Source organism: Choloepus didactylus, chromosome 20 (genome assembly GCF_015220235.1).
Source record: "Choloepus didactylus isolate mChoDid1 chromosome 20, mChoDid1.pri, whole genome shotgun sequence".
NCBI classification, from domain to species: Eukaryota; Metazoa; Chordata; class Mammalia; order Pilosa; family Megalonychidae; genus Choloepus; species Choloepus didactylus.
The window spans coordinates 5,832,650-5,852,214 of record NC_051326.1 but is presented as its reverse complement, the minus strand read 5'-3'; the positions used below and the strand labels follow the sequence as shown (position 1 = coordinate 5,852,214).

At 42.6% G+C, this 19,565-nt stretch overlaps 1 protein-coding gene across 1 annotated transcript in view; it reads right to left on the bottom strand.

Annotated features, from left to right (window-relative positions):
- Positions 1–8,294: 8,294 nt before the first annotated feature.
- VSNL1 (visinin like 1) overlaps positions 8,295–19,565 on the bottom strand; it is a 105,995-nt gene continuing 94,724 nt past the window's right edge. Inside the window, exon 4 of the mRNA XM_037813417.1 lies at positions 8,295–9,281. Within this exon, the coding sequence (XP_037669345.1) occupies positions 9,084–9,281 (198 nt within the window). The 3' untranslated portion in view covers positions 8,295–9,083. The remainder of the gene's footprint in view (positions 9,282–19,565) is intronic.

Sequence of the window (19,565 nt, the reverse complement as noted above, 5' to 3'; positions counted from 1 at the left end):
TTATACTTAGTTTTGTTTTTTCAGAATATTCCTTTCTGTGGTTAAATTGTTAAACTTACCCGAGGTGAAGGATTTATCCAGTGAGTGGAAGGGGCTGTGGTCCACGGACAAGGATCGCGGTACAGTACAGTGGACCCACTGTCTGCTCTGCCTCTTAGGGGACCACGCGGGGCTCTCTCACGATAAGGTCGCCTCCTTCGCTTCAGTGTGTAGACCTTGGGCAGAATCCCTGCCTACAGATAATTGTTAACCCCAAGGATACGGCTGGAAATTTGGGCTATAACTTTTAGTTCTGTATTTCATCAAATTTAGTGTACTGTCGATTTATAAAACTATCTTATGGATCACTGAGAAAGAAAAAGCACTGCCAAATAGGACACAATGTTTTTCTTTCCATACCTTAACTGCCCTCCACCCAACTTCAAGAAGGGTCTGTAACTGATAACAGAACTGGATAATGCCTCAGCTTTCCACCCTGACCTGCACCTGCTTGCCTGGCTTAGAATCCCTCAGTTTGTAGTCCAGGGTCCCTCAGGCGACGCGCAGCTGAGAGACACAGGTCAGAGGGGCTTGGCAGTCCTGGCTGACAAGAAGGGCTGGGAGAACTGGGGTGGGGGAGTGCCTGCTCAGCGCCACCCTCCGAGGAGCAGGAAAGGAGCTAGTGGCTCCAGGAGTCAAATGCCAGGCCATTGACTGTGAGCTGACATCCATTATAGGACACATCAGGATTTCAGAGATGTAAAGACGTGCTTCTTAGAGTGGTGAAATGCAATATATTGTAAGACGTGGTATTTCTGAACTTTTTCTTTTCAGGAAACCTGAATAGAACTGCTGCCTGTATTCTCTGTTTGATACTAGGGTTGGTGCTCAACTTTTCAAGTAGACATGGATATTCAACAAGATGCTTTCCTTCTATGACTGGCAATAAATGTTAAAATATTTATGAAATTGAAAAGGCAGTATTGATGTTAAAGGAAGTATTTTAAGAAAAAAGAGCAGTATTTTAAGAACCAGGTTTTAGTTATTGAGAAAAGTTGAATTTTGTTGGGGGAGGACGTCTAACATAGTCTTAAATTGAGATCAGTTGGCAAACAAGAAATCCAAAAACTTGTGCTTTTCTAATTTATAGAAAGAAGAAAATGTTGGCTGAATGTTTTAGACATTTCCTTCTGGCCCAACAGAGTCTGCTTTTTAAGTTACATATATAACTCATTTTTGTATCAGAGCTATTTTAAAATACATGCACTTTTCCAAATAAATAATGAAGAAGCATATATCAAATGCATCAACTTATTTTAACTGAATTTCAGTGTCTCTGTTTTTGTGACAATTTTGAATGTTGTGGTTCTTAATACAAAATGGGAAGTGTAATCCTCACGTATCCCAGCATTTCTTGTTGAATCAAAGATAGCCATTGCCTCGGGCCTCACAGAATTTTGGTTTCAACCATCATAAGTGAAAATATCTTCATTTAATGTTCAGTTTAGTAGTATTAATTAGAATAAAAGAATAAAATGATATTGTTCTTTTAAAATGTGTAACTTGTAAAAATAAAACCTAAAATTTTTATTTATTGAAGTCATGCTTTTGTGAAGTGGGAAAGGTAGTATTAATTGACTAAATTGAGCCTGTTCATGAAAAGTGAACTAAGTCTATTCAGTGTCTTATCATCAGTGCAGCTATGACTGAACTGAGTAACAGAGTCCCAGAAAACATGGAAGAAAATGCTTCCTTGAATTCTTAAATCCTGCTTTCTCAAATCTTTGGGATGGAAATGATTACAGTCATTGTCAAAATGACAAATGTGATGAATTTAGTAAACCATATTATAAATAATATATTCACTCAAACTGATAATGAACACTAAAAGATTAAGTTATTGCCTTTTAAAATATTTTCCAAGTTTCTGCCTCGCCCTACCTCCCATCCACTGCTACTTTTTCCTACATCACTTCAAAATGTCGGGGCTATTTATATCTGGATACAAAAATGATTAAATTTTGCCTAAGAAATTACTAGCTGGGACTCATGAATTGGGTTAGAAATATTGCCAGCTGTGGTCATGACCAAGTGGTCCAGAAGTACAAATTAGATGTGGGAAGAAAGACAAAGTGTTGATAATGTCTTGAGGCAGTAATTTCCTGGTTGGATTTATGACTTGTTTTTGTATCTCTCATGTGGATGCCTCCCACCTTGACCAACCCTGAGTTTTTGGAGAATTGGTTTGAAACTTTAGTCCTGAAAGTGTAAAGTTACTAATATTTTGTGACTTGAATTAAATGCCATGGACTTGAAGGTAAGTCAAAACATTATTTAAAGAGTGATAAAGTAATGCGAATATGAATTAACTTTTTTTTCTTCTTAATTATATGTACTACTAATGATACCTAACCTGTTAAATTTTGGCTGTGACACCTGGATAGAATCCATAGAAACTGAAGACAGCATGAAAATATTTGCTACTCATAGCAAGCTTAAGAGGCCTTTGCTGCCTAATTTCCCCCCAGTATGAGAATATGGAGATTGTCATTCAAAAACAAATTCCTACCATGTGCTAGGGACTCTACTAAGCATTGGAATACTGCAGTGAGTAATGCAAAATCTGCCCTCACAGAACGTAAATCTAGTTTAGGGAGGCATATACAGTAACATATAATTTCATGTAATGGTAATTCCTATGAGTAACAATAAAGCAGAGTAAGGAGCTGAGGAGTGTTGGTGGGAGGGCTATTTTGGATAGAGTGGTAAGGGAAGATCTCTCAGAGGGTAAGATACGATCCGAGGCCTGAAACAAGTAAGAACCAGCTCTGGGCAAGCAGTAACAGTCGAGGCAGTGCGTGCAAAGGCCCTGAGGTAGGAGTGAGCTTTGTGTTCAGCAGTCACAAGGCCGGTGTAGCTTAGTGAACCAAGGACAGCTTAATGGATTGGGCTGATTTAGGCGCAAGGGAAATATTTGGGGCCCTAAAACCATTGGAAGCAGATTTTCAAACATTGTTTGATTTACATCTGGAAAGAATCTCTGGCTGCTATGTGAATAGGTTAGGGTATGGCAGATGTAGAAAGAGAGTGAGCAATCTGGAGGCTTTGCAGTGGCCTGATTAAGAGGCCATGGTGGCTAGGACGAAGGTGAGGCAGGTAGAAGATCCATATTTGAAATCTGGAGCCAGCGGGACTTGCTGGTGAGAATGCGGTGGGTTGGGACCTGCAGCCTAAATCTCTGAATGATGGTGCCATTCCTAAGGACGGGGAAGGTGGGAGGGAGGGTTGGAGAGAAGATGAAGTTCCTTTGAGATGCCTGTGAGACACCCTGATCGGTACTTGATATTGGGTAAGTATAAGAACTTGGAAAACAATAGCATGACTTAAAAGTCTAGAGGTGAAGAGTTCACCTGAAAATGCTGGGGAAATCCAACTTGCATACCCAAGATGTTTGGGGAGCTTAATTGCTTACAAGAAAGGAGCTAAGTGAACAGTGTCATTTTATTTAGGAGCTCTAATTGTCTTAACATTTTCTTGTTAGACCCGTTCATATCTTTTCCTTTAGGGGTCTCTGGAAGATTTGTATTTAAGCCTGTGCTTTACTTTGTTGACATGGTCCCCAACTATGCAGAAGAAATAAGCATCTGGCCTCTTTTAAAAAGTGGTTGATATTATTCATCCAGAGACTGCAGTCCTGAGTGTGTGATTACAGGAAAAAGGAAGCCCTTAGGCAATAGGGTCCCCTGCTTAGTTATTCAGGAAATAAGGCAGAGAGCAAACACAGAAACTTAGAAAGGCAGAGTTGAGACTAGAAAAAAAGTAAGACATTTGGAGGCATTTTCCCTTAAAAACAGCAGCAGGTGTTAAACAAGTGACATGGTTGTTAAAATGACAGCTGTGTAGGCCAGAGCCAATGGGACCCTGCCCCATTTGGATGACAACAGGAAACCTGTGTCGGTTCTTCCCAAAGGCACCACTGGGCCTGGTTTGGATGTTGAGGTCAGTGAGTCTGCTTTCAGGGGTGTGTGTGTTTAAATGGAGCTCAGTTGCAGAGGGGTGAGTTAAACCTAATCACTCAGGCCTTGCAGTATTTACTTTTGTTTCCATTCCTCATTCCATTTTGGCAGATTGTGTTTTCCAAAGATGGCCACAATAGTCCATGTTCTTCCATAATCTGGCCTTGTAGTGTTGGATCCTCTCCTAAATCCGGGCAGATTTATAACTCACTTCAAACCAGTAGACTGCAATCCAAGTGGCACTGTTTGACTGAGTCAGGAAAGGCAAAGAAGCCCCCACCTTAACCGCTGGACTCTCCTGGAGTCCTGTACTGCTCTGGAAGCACTTCGGCTTCCTGGAGGCTGCCGTGCAGTGAGGAGGCCTAAACCAGCCCCGGTGGGGACCACACTGGAGGCCCTGCCAGTCCCAGGCGGCTTCAGCCCCTCACCCATATTCCAGCTCGGGAGTTGCCATCCCCCTGCAGCTGCCTGAGACCCCAACTGAGGTATTCCTGAGGTCCTGGCCCACAAAAACCGAGGGAGAATATAATTGTTTTAAGCCACTAAGTTTTGGAGTGGTTTTTTACAAAACAGTAGTAACGAACAGATTTTGGCATCTGCAGGTAGAAGAACCATAATAAAATCTAAACCACGCGGCACAGCTTGGAAGGACCTTGAGGACATCGATCAGGAAGCCCGAAGTGCTTTGAGGGAAATGTTAGCGGAAGGTTGAGGGGCTTGAGGAGGCTGTTAGCAGAAGCGTGAAGGCTCCAAGGACGCTCTTGGTGAAAGTCAAAGGAAAGTAGGAAAAATGGAATTGGAGGCAGGAGGAAAGGGAGCCCTCGTGTAGTTGTGGGGAGTTGGCAACACTGCTGCCTGTGGTTACAAGGAAGCTAGGAAGTGTACTTCAGTGAGCCAGCTAGTCGAGGAGGACGTGGTGCATGCCTCCTGGTTTCTCACTGCCTAGGACAAAAGAGTGGAGAGAGAGGAGCTAAAGAACAAACGAATGTAAATGGGCAGAATTGTCTCCCATTCCTAGACACTCCTTCTGATGAAAATGATTTTCAAATGAAGAAGTGACCTAAGTGCAAAAATAAAATCCTGGTGGGGACTATAAAATCCCTTATTAGGACCTCAGAAAGATCTAAGGAAGCACTTCTAGATAGTTTCATATGGACCAAAGGCCTGTGAATGTCCCTTGCAGGGCCTCTCCATTTAACAGAAGGGCCTCTGAGGCTGTTAGAGCCCTGGTTCTCCGGCAGTCTCATGGTGAACTTAAGAATGGAAGGGATTTATAAACTGATAAGAAACCCACATGATTTTTATAAGAATCATACAAGCATAGGCTGAAAGGGACAGAGAAGCACAAAATGAAAGAGGCTTTTGTACTCCTGAAGTTTTATGAGCAGACAGCAGGCTGAGAAACAACCTCAGCTTTAAACTTCAGCTACTTTTTATGACGAAGAGGGCGGAAATGAGCACAAAAGGCAGAGCCAAGAGCCACAGAGTTGGCTGAGCCCTAATCAAGAAACAACGTGTGCTTGGCTGGATTTTAGAATTGCTGTGTGCTTTCCGTTTCCCCCATTTGGGGAAGGGATGGTCGATTACAGTTATCCTCAGCCTGCCTCACCATTGTATGTTTGGTGTATGGGCTGGGGGTGGGGGGCAAACTATCCACTTGGTTCACAGGCCTTTGGATCACGAAGAATGGTTCTCAAGGTGCTGTACCGGAGGAACTGCATTTGAAGACCCTTTAGAGGATGAGATCTCGGACTTCAAGTGTGACATTTAAGTCATGTTGGTATGAGATTTTGGGGGGGGGGGTTCTTGGGGGAGGGCATGAGTTCATTTTGCATGTGGAAAGGTTGTGAAGTGTGGCCACAGGGCCAACTGGCAGATTGTGTTTTCCACACAATGACAGCAGCAGCATATCTCATGCCAGGACTTTGCCTGCCCCATCGAGAGATGAATTCTGATTCCCCTTTTCAATATGGATGGGTTGGTGACCTGCTTGTGTCTAGCAGAACACTGGATGTGATACTTCATGGCTTCTGAGGTTAGGTCAGAAAAGGTGAGGAAATTCCCATGTTCTTTGAAGGATTACTTGTGCAGAAGCCCTGGCCACTGTGTCAGTAGCGTGACTTCCCTGAAGCCACTGTGCTGTGAGGAAGCCCAGACTAGCCCATGCTGGTAGCCCTGGGGCTGCAAGAGAGAGATCCCCTGTTCAGCCCCCAGCTGTTCCCGACCCAGTTGCAGCTTCAGTTACCACCGGTCTGCAGCTGCACGGGAGGCCCCAGGCCAGAACAGTTTGGTGAGCCCATCTCAAAATTACTGGCCCACAGAAGCCATGAGAAATGAAAAAGTGATTGTTGTCATTTTAAGCCATTAAATTTTGGGGTGAGTTTTTATGGAGCAACAGTAACTGTACCACTCCCATTCCCACCCAACCCCATAGAAACCATTACAAAATAATGCTGCTTTTTATTTGTGTCCCTGTCAATTCTTCCTCTGTGAAAATGTATTTTTCATTTCTATTCTATTATATATTACATATATATGTCTGTGCAATATGTTTCATTGTTTCTTTCATTCCCATTCAGCATTTTTATAATATGCCCATGTTTCTGTGTACATCAATCTGTTGCTTCCAACTAATGTGTAGAACACTATAGGGTGCATCCCCCATATTTCACTTACCCTTCCTCTAGTGACAGACCACCAGCTCACCTCCAGTACCCGCAGCCGTGGACATCCTGGGCCATGTCCCTTACAGCCTCTGTGAGAGTCCTTGGGGGGTATTCCCAGGAGTGGGAAAGCTGGGTTCCAGGGCACATTTGTCCTGATTCCAACAAAGTACCGCTGGATGGCTCCAGGGTCTCTGCCCCATCCACACCGCCGGAGTGGCGAGCACTTGCTGGCCCAAGGCCTACGTTTTTTTCAGAAAATGAACAGGTGAGGCTACTGGAGGGTTCATTTTCCATACTATCCACAAGTATCCCCAATATTTCCAAGTATCCACATGGTCCACTTCCTCCCTTCAGGTCTTCTTTCGAATGTCACCAATAGCGATGGCTGAAGCCCATCACTCAGCACCTCTCTTATCTTGCTTTCTTCATGGTTCTTATAATTTGACGTTTTTTGCGTGTTTTTATCTGTTGCCTATGTCCCCTCCCAGGTATGGCATTGGCTGGACAGTAGGTGCTCAGTGAGGATTTGCTGTGAATGAATCTCCCAGGATGACCACTCCGAGGAGCCCTCGTCCTCACCTAGTGAAGGGACAACGACCTGGGAGGCCTCAGACCTCCCAACCCCTCCACGGCTACACTCTGGATCTCGCGATCTCGGAAACTCACTGAGCTCAGAGTTGAAGGGCACGCTGAGTACACTGGACAGTGCTCCCCGGGGACAGAAGTTTAGTTCTATCAAGAGTGTCTGGGGCCCACTGGTGTCTCTTAAGAGTTCAGAGGTTTGCTTGGTCACGGTTTCTTGTTGAACGGCTGGATGGAATCCCTAGGCCCCGGGCTCTGGACTCACTCATGATCCTAAGGCAGACAAAGGAGAGGTATTTAGGGAAAAAGGGGGTGGGGGGCACTCAATAAAAAGTGCTTGGTGAGTAATACAGCACTGTGCCATCTGATACTGTAGTTACTAGCCACATGTAGAAGTTTAAATTTAGATCAACCAAAATAAAGTAAAAATTCTGTTCCTCAGTCACACTAGCCACATTTGAAGTGCTCAGTAACCACATGAGGCTCGTGGGCAGTGCAGCCATATAGACCTTTCCATCATTACAGAAATTCCTACTGGGCAGAACTGCACTTCTCCAGGCATGTTCTGAAAATGCAAACCTGCCTTCAGGGTTCTTGATGGTACATCTTCTGCCTTTCTGTCTTACGGTCAAGGAGTCAGAGCTTCGTTCCATCGTTAAAAGTAACAGCTAGTATTCCTTTGATTTGGAAGGACAAGTCTTTCTTTCTGGATTCTTCTGGAGGACGTTTCTCAGCCCCTCACTGTGTCCTCCACCGAGCTGTAGGACAATGTGTTGTCAGTACCAGAGTCACAGTGAGGTAAAGTTGGAGCGTTTTACGAACATGAACAAGTCTTGCATTTTATTTAAACGTCATAAATTAATTGCCCCTCTTTTGAGGGCCAGATTGAGGAATTAGAAAGTTGGTTTTCGTTGTTTTTTTTTCCCTTGTCATTAAGTCTTCAAATCCCACAGTTGTGTGTTTCAAGGTAAGTTTTGTAATTTGTGGCTAGCTAACCCTTGATCATTATGAACATCTTTTTCAAATTAAAAGCTATAAAATAAGAATGGGGGGGAGTCAAATGTTATAAATTTATTCAGGACATCTGTTGCAACCTCTTTGGAAGCTTTTGAAAATTCAAGCAGAAATCCATACACTTCCTTCATTTTTTTTTTACTTCCAATAAATAATATCTTTGTGTATATGTATATATAGATAAATATACTTAATTAACGAGCCACTTTAGCAGGATTTTTAAGTTTTATACTGCATTCATCCAACATAGCTCTTTCCAGATTGACAGGATGCAAATAAGGTAAGAATTAAGGCAAACCTAAAAGGCATGCAAATGTATTACATTTATATTCACTGATGATACAAGCTCTTGTGTGTGGATCAGATGCAGAAGCTAAGGGCCCCTGGGTCGTCTGTCTGGTGCTACTGTATAGGAGAATGGTGATACAGCTTATACTAAGTCACATTACCACAGGGGTCTCAGTGCCACTAATGTATCAGGTAATCAAGGAGACACAGCATTAGCAAAATATGAACAAGAAATAGAACTCTTCGCAGCACATTGCTGCCCAGGCTTTGGAGGAGGAGGGTTTTTTTATGAAATGATATTGCACGTATCACATTGTGGCAGGTTGTTTGTTTTATAATATATGCTCTTAAAATTCATTAGCAAATGACATTCTCATGCACACAAGTGTTTCAAACACAAGAAGCAAGTCCATTAATAGGTAGTCCAAGCAATATGTGTGTGTGTGTGTGTGTGTGTGTGTGTGTGTGTGTGTGTGTGAATAGCTGCAGACAGAATGGAACATGAGACTTTTGTGCAGTCCATAGTACTGACATCAGCTCATTTCTGAATGTCACACTGCAGAAGTAAAACGATGGAAGGGTCACTCTTTGCAGCTTCTTTGAATTCATCCAGTGTAATCTGGTCGTCTTTGTTCTTATCCATCTTGCTGAAAATCTTGTCTACTCGCTGCTCGGGCGTGAGGCCATCCTCGTTCATTTTCATCATGATCACGGTGCCCACCATTTTGTAGATGGCCTGGGGGAAAGAACATCAGAGGCAGTATTACCAGGGGTGCAGCAAGACAGAGAACTCCCCTCACCTCTTCACCTGACTAGGTTCTCGCCATCCTCCAAGCTTCGGCATAGCTGATGTCTCTGGGAGGGCTCCCCTCTCCCCAGATGCAGCTCCCTCCTTGTGGAGTTCCCACACCGTGTTTATCATAGTCACTGGTCCATCCTCCCCACCAGAGAGCACGTTCTGTGAAGCTAGGAATGTGAGTCTTTTGTTCACCCCTGTAGCCTCAGGGCTTGGCACAGGGCCTGGCATACAGTAGGCCTTCAGTCAATACCGATAACATAGAAAAAGTCCACTTAACTTGCGGGAGTGTGGTGCGTGGGGAGAGGGGACAGGGACAAGAAGAGGCAGGGACAAGTGAGGTGTTGAGAGAAGTGGAGAGAGAAGCAAGCAGCAGACCTTAAAGTTCTCCTGTGATAGGATAGAGAATTTAAGTTTGTTTTGAAGGACTCTTTACATGCTGTGCCAGTTTGGATATCTTATGTCCCCCAAAAAGCCACATTCTTTAATGCAATTTTGTGGGGGCAGATTTATTAATGTTGATTAGGGTGTGACCCCTTGATTAATGTTTCCATGGAGATTTGGCACCTCCCATTTTGGGTGGGTCTTGATTGGTTTATCGGAGTCCTTTAAAAAGAGAGTTCCAGGCCCAGATGCTTGATGATGCTGACATTTGGAGATGCAGACAGAAGGACATTTGGAGGTGTTAAGCTAAGAGATGATGCCCAGAGTTTGCCCTGGGATATGCTAAGATAGGACCCCCAGGTTCTTAGAGAGAAACATCCTGGGAAAAAGAATCAAGAAAACACAGGAGCTGAGAGAGGAGCTGAAACACAACCCGGGAGCAAAGGACCAGCAGTGCCTTCCCAGCTGACAGAGGTGTTCTGGACACCATCGGCCGTTCTTCAGTGAAGGTATCTTCTTGTTGATACCTTAATTTGGACACTTACGGCCTTAGGACTGTAAACTTGAAATCAAATAAACCCCCTTTATGAAAGCCATTCCATTTCCGGTATTTTGCATGACAGAAGCATCAGCAAACCAGAACATATGGTTTTAAATAAAAATAATGCAATCAGATATGTGGGAGTCCTGTGACCAACTGAATATCTAAGAATTTTGGATGACTCCCAGGTTTCTGTTTAGAGGAAATGGGTAGAAAGAGTAGTTCAGTGATGAGATCAAGAAGGAAATAGACTTCTGGGGAAGATGGTGGGGTAGGGAGCTCCAGGACTTAGTCTTCCCTCCAAAACAAATATTAAACAGGCAGGATCTGTCTGAAACAACTATTTGGAAACTCCAGAGGCCAGAAGAACACTAGAGCATCCAGGGAAGAGCGGGGGGAAGAGGCAGATAAATTACAGTAAAGAACAGTAAATTGCTCTTTACATGCGGTGGCTGCTGGCACCCATCTGCAACTCACGTGGCAGGCTGCTGGTGATGGAAAGGGACATAAAAACCCTGTTCCCCGAGAACAGGGTTGACATGGCAGATGGCTGATCACAGCTTTTGACTAGCAAATTCAGATCCCGGCTCTGAGGACAGCTATTGTTTTAACCCCCTTCGGACAAAAGCATCTGTGGCCCTTGCTTCAGCCCTGCCCCAGGAAAGGCAGTGGTGGCCATTAGTTCAACCCTCTCCAGACAGGGGCCGGGGCAGAGGAGATTGAAAGACACAGCACTTCCTCAGGGCTATGGGGGACAGTTAGCTGAAGGGCTGCATTTGCTGGGAAAGCCAGGAAAACTCAACTTTGGGGAGCCATCATAGAAACTTTTGATACCGTTCCTGGCCCCCTCCACAGGACACTTTGGAGCCAGGCTGCCACCCCCTTTGTGGGTCCCTGGCTCTCTTTTGGCTGGGAAAGTCCTCTCCAGCATGACCCTCCTCCCATACTTTGCCCACCAGGCAAAAGCAGCGTGAGACAATGAAGAGTGTGCGACGCCGTAGAGGCAGACGTCTGGACCAAAGGCCTGTCAGTGTCAGTTACGCGGGAGAGGGAGGGCTGTCTCCTGGGAAACTGAGGGGACATCCAAACTCCTGTAAACTGGGGATCCCCAAAACAACGAGCAAAAGCCCAGGACAAGACACAGGCCCAGGAAGACAGGGAAACCCTGCATAGTGCATTCACCTCGGCAGGCCTTCCTGATAGGAGGGCAGAAGAACAAGAAAATCTCTGTCTTATCACCAGGCGGTTACAAAACCAAGAAACAGACATCCCAAGGAGTAAATCCCAGTTAAAGGTTTCCACTATTAAAATGTACACTGTGCAAAAAAAGAGTGCAAGACAAAAAAAGAAACAGGGAAAGGTGGCCCATCCAAAGAGGATAAAAATTGCAGAAAACACCAACAAAGAAGACAATGTGGACATACTAAACAAAGCCTTTAAAAAAATGATCTTAAAAATGCTCAAGGAAATGAAGGAAATTGCAGAGAAAGAATTAAAGGTTATCAGGAAAACCATGAATGAACAATATGAGAATCTAAGTAAAGAGAAGTTGTAAAAAGGAAGCAAACAGAACCACTGGAGTTGAAGACCACAACAACTGAAATGAGAAATGCTCAGGAGGGTTTCAAGAGCAGATTGGAGCTGGCAGAAGAAAGAATCAGTGAACTCAAAGACAAGGCACTTGAAATGAGTCAGGCTGAGGAGCAGAAAGAAAACAAGAACATTAAAATTGAAAATACTTTAAGACAGCTATGGGACACCATCAAGTGGACCAATGTATACCTTACGCAAGTCTCAAAAAGGGAAAAGAGAAAGGGGCAGAAGGAATAGTAAGAAAAATAATGACAGAGAACTTTTGAAACTTAGGGAAAGTTGTGAATATACACATCCAAGAAGCTCAGAGAACACCAAACAGGATAAACAGGAAGAAAAATACACAGTGTCATATATTGATTAGACTGTCAAATGCAAAGGACAAGGAGAGAGTTCTGAAAGCTGCAAGAGAAAAGGAACGTGTTATGTACAAGGGAGTCCCACTTAGATTGGTTGCTGATTTCATAAAAGAAACTGTGGAGGCAAGAAGGCAGTGGGTTGAAATATTTACAGTGCTGAAGGCAAAAAACTGCCAGTCAAGAGTTTTATATCTGGTGAGACTCTCTTTCAAAAATCAGGGAGAAATTAAGACATTGTCAGATAAACAAAAACTGAGGAGTTCATCGCCACTAGCCTTGCCCTACAAGCAATGCTAAAGAAAACTCTTCAGACTGAAAGAAAAAGAAGTTGGCAGTGGTTCAAAGCAGCATAAAGAAATAAAGACCTGCCATAAAAGTAACCATTTAGGAAATTATAAATGCCAGCATTATATTGTTTGGTATGTAACTTCACTTCTTACTTCCTAAAGGTGCTAAAATGTAAATGCCTAAAAAGCAATGATACATCTAGATTTTTGGACATACAGTGCACAAGGATATAAGTGGTAATAAGTGCAAAAAATGGTAGGGGCCAGAGAGGTATAGGGAAAGTATATGTATGTGCTACTGAAGTTAAGTTGGTATCAAACCAAATAACGATTGTTACACATTTAGGATGTTAAATTTTAACCCCATGGTAAATAAGGAAAGTAGGTGAAACTACATCCAGATAGAAGTGAGAATGCACTTGAAATGGTTTGAAGTGGTTATATACCCTGGAAAAAAATCATGTTCTTAAAGCGAACCCTTTCCTGTGGGTGTAGACGTATTGTGGGTGTGGACCCACTGCAAGTAGGATCTTTTGATGAGTAGAATCTTAAGATCTGACCCACCTCATTCAGGGTGGGTTTCATTCTCTTACTGGAGTCCTTATAAATGGGATAAATATGGAGAGAGATGCAGAAAAAAGCCCAAGAGAAGCTCAAGAGAGAAAAGCCAGATGCTGAAGGCAATGAAACCTGGGAGGGAAAGAGCAACAGACCCCATGTGGCAGAGGAGCTGCGGATCACTGGTAGCCTGTCTACGGAGAGAAAGCAACACTTTTTGATGCTCTGATTTGGATGTTTTCACAGCCTGAGAACTCTAAGCTTGTAAATTAATAAACCCTATTTTAAAAACCAACTCATTTCTGGTATATTGCATTTTGGCAGCTTTAGCAAACTAAAATAGCACTCAATATGGTACAATGCAAAAAAGCAAATCAATGTAAAAGGCATTAACAGAAGTGAGGGACAAAAAAGTGTTAAGACTTACAAATGCTAAATAGCAAAATGGCAGGAGAAAGTCCTGTATTATCAGTAATGACCTTATGTAAATGGATTAAACTCTCCAGTCAAAAGGCAGAGATTGGCGAAATGGATAAAAAAGCATGACCTAACTAGATGCTGTCTGCAACAGACTCACCTTAAAGTCAAAGGTACAAGTAGTTTGGGAGTGAAAAGATGGGAAAAAATACATATCATGCAAAAGAGAGCTGGGGTGGCTATACTAACATCAGATAAAATAGACTTCAAGTCAAAAACAGTTATGACAGACAAGATGGTTAATATATACTGATAAAAGGGTACAATTAAACAGGAAGATGTAACAATGATAAGTATATATGTATCTAACAGCAGAGCCCTAAAATATACGAAGCAAATACTGGAAGATTTTAGGGAGAAATTGACAGTTCTACATTAGTAGTAGGAGACTTTATGACATACCACTTTCAATAATGGATAGAACCTTCAGTCAGAAGATCAGTAAGGAAGTACAGGACTTGAATTAGACACTAAGCCAACTAGACCTAACAGACATCTATAGAACACTGCACCCAACAAACACAAAACACACATTCTTCTCGAGTGCACGTGGATCGTTCTCCAGGATAGGCCATATGTTGGGTCACAAAACAAGTCTCAATAAATTAACAAATACTGAAGTCATACAATGTATATTCTCTGACCACAACAGAATGAAGCTGGGAGTCAATAACAGAGGAAGAAATAGAAAATTCACAACCATGTGGAAATTAACATACTCTTAAACAATCAGTGGGTTAAAGAGGAAATCAGAAGTGAAATTGGGAAACATTTTGAGATGAATGGAAATGAAAATATAACATACCAAAATTCATGGGATGCAGAGAAAGCAATGTTGAGAGGGGAACTCTATAGCTCTAAATGGTTACATTTAAAAAAAACAAAGACTTCAAATGAGAGCTCTAACCTCAAAACTGGAATAACTGGAAAAAGAAGTGCAAACAAAACCCAAAGTGAGCAGAAGGAAGGAAATAAGGATTACAGTGGAGATAAATGAAATAGAAAACAAACAATAGAATCAACAAAAGCAAAAGTTCTTTGAAAAGATCAATGAAATTAAAAAACCTTTAGCTTGACTGACAAAGAAACTGAGGATACAAATAAAGAAAATCAGGAATGAAAATGGTGACATCAGTACCGACCTTACTGAAATGAAAAGGATGATAAGAGGACACTTTGAACAACTGTATGCCAATAAATTAGATAACCTAGATAATGTGGACAAATTCTTAGAAACCCACAAGCTACCTACATTGACTCAAGTAGAAATAGAAGGTCTCAACAAACAATTACTAATAAAGAGATTGAATCAGCAATCAAAAACCTCCCAACAAAGAAAAACCCTGGAAGATGGCTTCACAGGGGAATTCTACCAAACATTCCAAGAAGACTCATCTCCATTTCTGCTCAAACTCCTCCAAAACCTTGAAGAGGAGGAAACACTCCCTAACTCATTCTATGAGGCCAACATCACCCTCATACCAAAGCCCCGGATAAAGATACCACAATAGAAGAAAACTATGGAACACTGAAATCCTCAACAAAAATACTAGCAACCCAAATCCAACAGCATATTAAAAGCATTTATATACCATGATTGAGTGGGATTTATCCCTGGTATGCAAGGTAGGTTCAACATAAGAAAATCAATTAATGTAAAATACCACATTAACAGAATGAAGAGAAAAAAGCACATGATCATCTCAAATGATGCAGAAAAGGCATTTGACAAAATACGCTACCCATTCTTGATAAAAAAGACATAGAACACTAGGAATAGAAGGAAACTTCCATAACATGATAGAGGGCATGTATGAGAAGCCCACAGCTAACATCCTACTTAATGATAAAAGACCGAAAACTTTCCTCTGAGATCAGGAACAAGACAAGGATGTCCACTGACACCACTGTTATTCAACATTGTACTGGAAATTCTTGCCAGGGCAGTCAGTCAAGAAACAGATATAAAAGGCATCAAAATTGGAAAGGAAGAAGTAAAACTTTTCCTATTTGCAGACGATATGATCCTATGTGCAGAAAATCCTGAAAAATCCACAACAAAGCTCCTAGAGCTAATAAAAGAATTCAGCAAAGTGGCAGGGTACAAGGTCAACACCCCAAGTCAGAAGTGTCTCTATACAAAAGCAATGAAAAATCAGAAGATGAACTCAGAAAAAAGATTCCGTTCATAATAGCAACTAAAAGAATCAAACAACTAGGAATAAATCTAACCAAGGATGTAAAGGACTTGTCCACAGAAAACTACGAAATACTGCTAAAAGAAATCAAAGAAGACCTAAATAAATGGAAGGTTATTTGTGTTCATGGGTTGGAAGACTAAATAGCGTTAAGATGTCAGTCCTCCCCAAAGCAATGTATAGGTCCAATGCAATCCCAGTAAAAATTCCAACAACCTTCTTTAGAGAAATGGAAAAGCCAATCATCCAATTTATATGGAAGGGTAAGGGGCCCTGAATAGCTAAAGCCATCAAGAAATAAGAAGAATGAAGTTGGAGGAGTCACACTTCCCGACCTTAAACTTATTACAAATCCACTTAATCAAAACATGATGGTACTCTCACAAGGACAGACAAATAGACCAATGGAATAGAATTGTGAGTTCAGAAATCAACTGTCACATTTATGGCCAACTGATTTTTGACAAGGGGGCAAACATCACTCTACTGGGAAAGAAAAGTCGCTTCAACAAATGGTGCTGGGAAAACTGGTTCTCCATTTGGCCAAAAAAGGATGACCCCTACCTCACACCATATTCAGAAATCAACTCAAGATGTATCAAAAACCTTAACATTAGGAGTAGAACTATCCAACTCCTCCAAGAAAACATAAGGAGGCGTCTTCAGGACCTTGTGTTAGGCAATGGTTTCTTAGACTTTACACTGAAAGCGAAATAAGAAAAAACAGATAAATGGGACCTCATCAAAATTAAAGTTTTATTCCTCAAGGGATTGTAACACAAAAGTAAAATGACAACTACACAATGGGAGAAAACATTTAGAAACCACATATTTGATCAAGGTTTAATACCCAGATTATGTAAAGACATCCTTCAACTTTACAACAAAAAGACAAACAACCCAATTTAAAAATGGGCAAAAGACTTGAATAGATAGCTCTCCAAAGAAGTATACAAATTGCCAGAAAACACATGAGAAGATGCCATCAGGGAAATGCAAATCAAAACCACAAGATACTGTTTCACACCCATTAGAATGGCTGCTATTTTAAAAATGGAAAATAAATATTAGAAAGGATGTGGAGAAATAGGAACACTCTTTCATTGCTGGTGGCAATTTAAAATGATACAGCTGTTGTGGAAGACAGTTTGGTGGTTCCTCAGAAAGCTAAGTATAGAAATACCATATGATCTGGCAATTCCACTACTTGGTATATAAAAGCAGGGACTCAAACAGATATTTGCACACCAATGTTCATAGTGGCATTATTCACAATTGCCAAAAGATGGAAGCAACTGAAGTGTCTATGAACTAATGAATGAATAAATAAAATGAGGTGTATACATGCAATGGAATATTATTCACACATAAAAAGAAATTCCGATACATGTGACAACATGAATGAACCTTGATGACATCACATTGAGTTAAATAAGCCAGACACAAAAGGAAAAATATTCTATGATCTCACTGTTTTGAAACAACTAGAAAAGCAAACTCATAGAGTCAGAATGTAGAGTATAGGTTACCAGCGGATGGGGTGGGGATAGGGAATGGGAAGTTAGGGCTTGAAATATACAGGGTTCCCCTTCAGCATGATGGAAATGTTTTGGTACTGGATGGTGGTGATGGTGGCACAACACTGTGGATGCAACTAACAGCAGTGAAATATACATCTGAATATTATTAAAAGGGGAAATGTTATTATTTTATATATGGTAATGGAATAAAAACTTTAAAAAATAAGTCCATGGAACTACACTATACAAACAATGAGCCCTAAGTTAAACCATGGACTTTAATTAATAGTACAATTATAAATATGTGCTATCATCAGTTGTAACAAATATTCCACACTGAGGCAAGAAGTTGTGGTGGGGTGTATATGGGGATCCTGTATTTTATGCATAGTTGTTCTGGAAACCTACAACTTCTCTATTAAAAAAAAAAGAATAATGAAGCAGAAACAGGTTTAGGGAGAAAAATGATGTGTTCCGTTTTAAACATTCTGAGATTTAAGGTGCAGATACTAATCAACAAGCTCTAGCCCTTGGAGATTTTGAAAAGATGAAATATGCCCCCAGTTGATGCAGAACTTACAATGTGTTAAAATAACCAAGAAGATGTACCAGTAAAACTTAGCCCTTTTAAAGAGGTGAGTTTAAGGAAAGCTGTGGATCAGCAACTCGGTTAATATGCTAAAGAATAAAGAGAAAATTCTAATTATTCAGTGCAATTAATTGCACGCAATTAGTTCTCAGTACGATAATTTTCTAGGTAGAAGTTACTTTCTTTCATATAAAAGTGCCTTAAAATAATAAACGCCCTTCTGCCCAAAGACTTGCATGTAGACATTCATAGCAGCGTTATTCACAATTGCCCCAAGTGGAGACCACAAAAATGTTCGTGAGCTGGTAAACAATGCGTGTATATTCACACACACTGGAATACAATTTAGCAATAAAAAGGAATGAAATACTGATAAATATGACAACATGAAGAAACCTCAAACACATGCTAAGTGAATGAAGCCAGACAAACGCTCATGCACTGTACGAGTCCATTCATCTGAAGCATCTGGAACAGGCAAATCCTAGAGACAGTGGAGAGTGGTGACTGCCTGGGGCTGCGGGTGAGACGGGGGATTTCACTGGGGGAACAAAAACAAAACGGGATGAGGTGATGGTCGCACACCTTGGTAAATTTACTGAAAATCATTTAGTTGTGCACTTAAAATGGGTTGAATTTATGGGATGTAAATTAAATCTCAATAAAGTTGGTTTAGAAAACGACAATTAGAGAGGGTAAACCACAAGGTTTTGTTTAACAAGTTAAAATGTCTATTGAGATAAAATATTTCTTGTTCACGTTTGTAGCCAGAGTTAAGGCAGGACTCGGGGCGTATCATCCCTGCGCTACCTCTCGGGTCGGACACACTGTCCCTCGGCCAACAGTCCCGGGGGGACATGGCCCCCAAAAGGGCGGGAGCAAGTCCCAGTTGCTCTGTCTGCTTGAAGTGTTGTCCCTTTGCCCTTGCCTGGCCAAATTCAACTCATCCTTTGAGACAGCGCAGGGCTCGGCTTCCCCAGAAAGATTTCCCTCGGGGGATGCGTGGCCCTGCTCCGTCCTCTCCACCCGACACCCCCGGTACTGTCCTCGCCCGTTCGCTTGTCTGGGGGCTGTCCCCTTCGGCCAGTGAGGGCCCCCGGGCCTCTTCACCTCTGACTCGGCACAGCCCTGCAGGGAGGCCGTGGGCAGGCTCCAGGGTGAAAGAGCCCGAAGCACGTTCCAGGGCGAACGGGAAGGCACGAGCCAAAGGGCCCAGCTGTGGACGTGGCCGGGGTGGGGGGGAAGCTGGAGGGAAGCTGGGGGTGCAGGGGGGAGAGGAGCCAGCACGTGGGTCCACCACGGTGGGGCAGCCTGGGACACGCGACAGATGTGTTAATCGGGTGGGTGAGAAGCCACCGGGGGCTTTCAGCACAGGCCGGGCATCGTGCGCGTATCGCGTCAGGACACTGACCTGCTGGCCATGAACCACGCGGCTCAGCAGAGGGGACCTTGGGGCCAGGAAATGCTCGTGGCATGGGTGGTAATGGGCAGAAGCTGGGTGCAAGTAAGGGCCACGGAGAGGGGGCCCCATGCCACGAGCGAGCGAGGAGGGAAAAGGGCAGAACCCGGGGCAGGGCCGTGAGAGGAGAGACACAGAGTCGAGATACTTCCAAGGGAGGTCTAGAGAGAACAAAGCAGAGGCCAAAAGACAGAATCCTGAGCCACAGCCACCATTCCGCCGGCACACACGGCATGAGAGGAAGTGTGCTAAGCGCTTT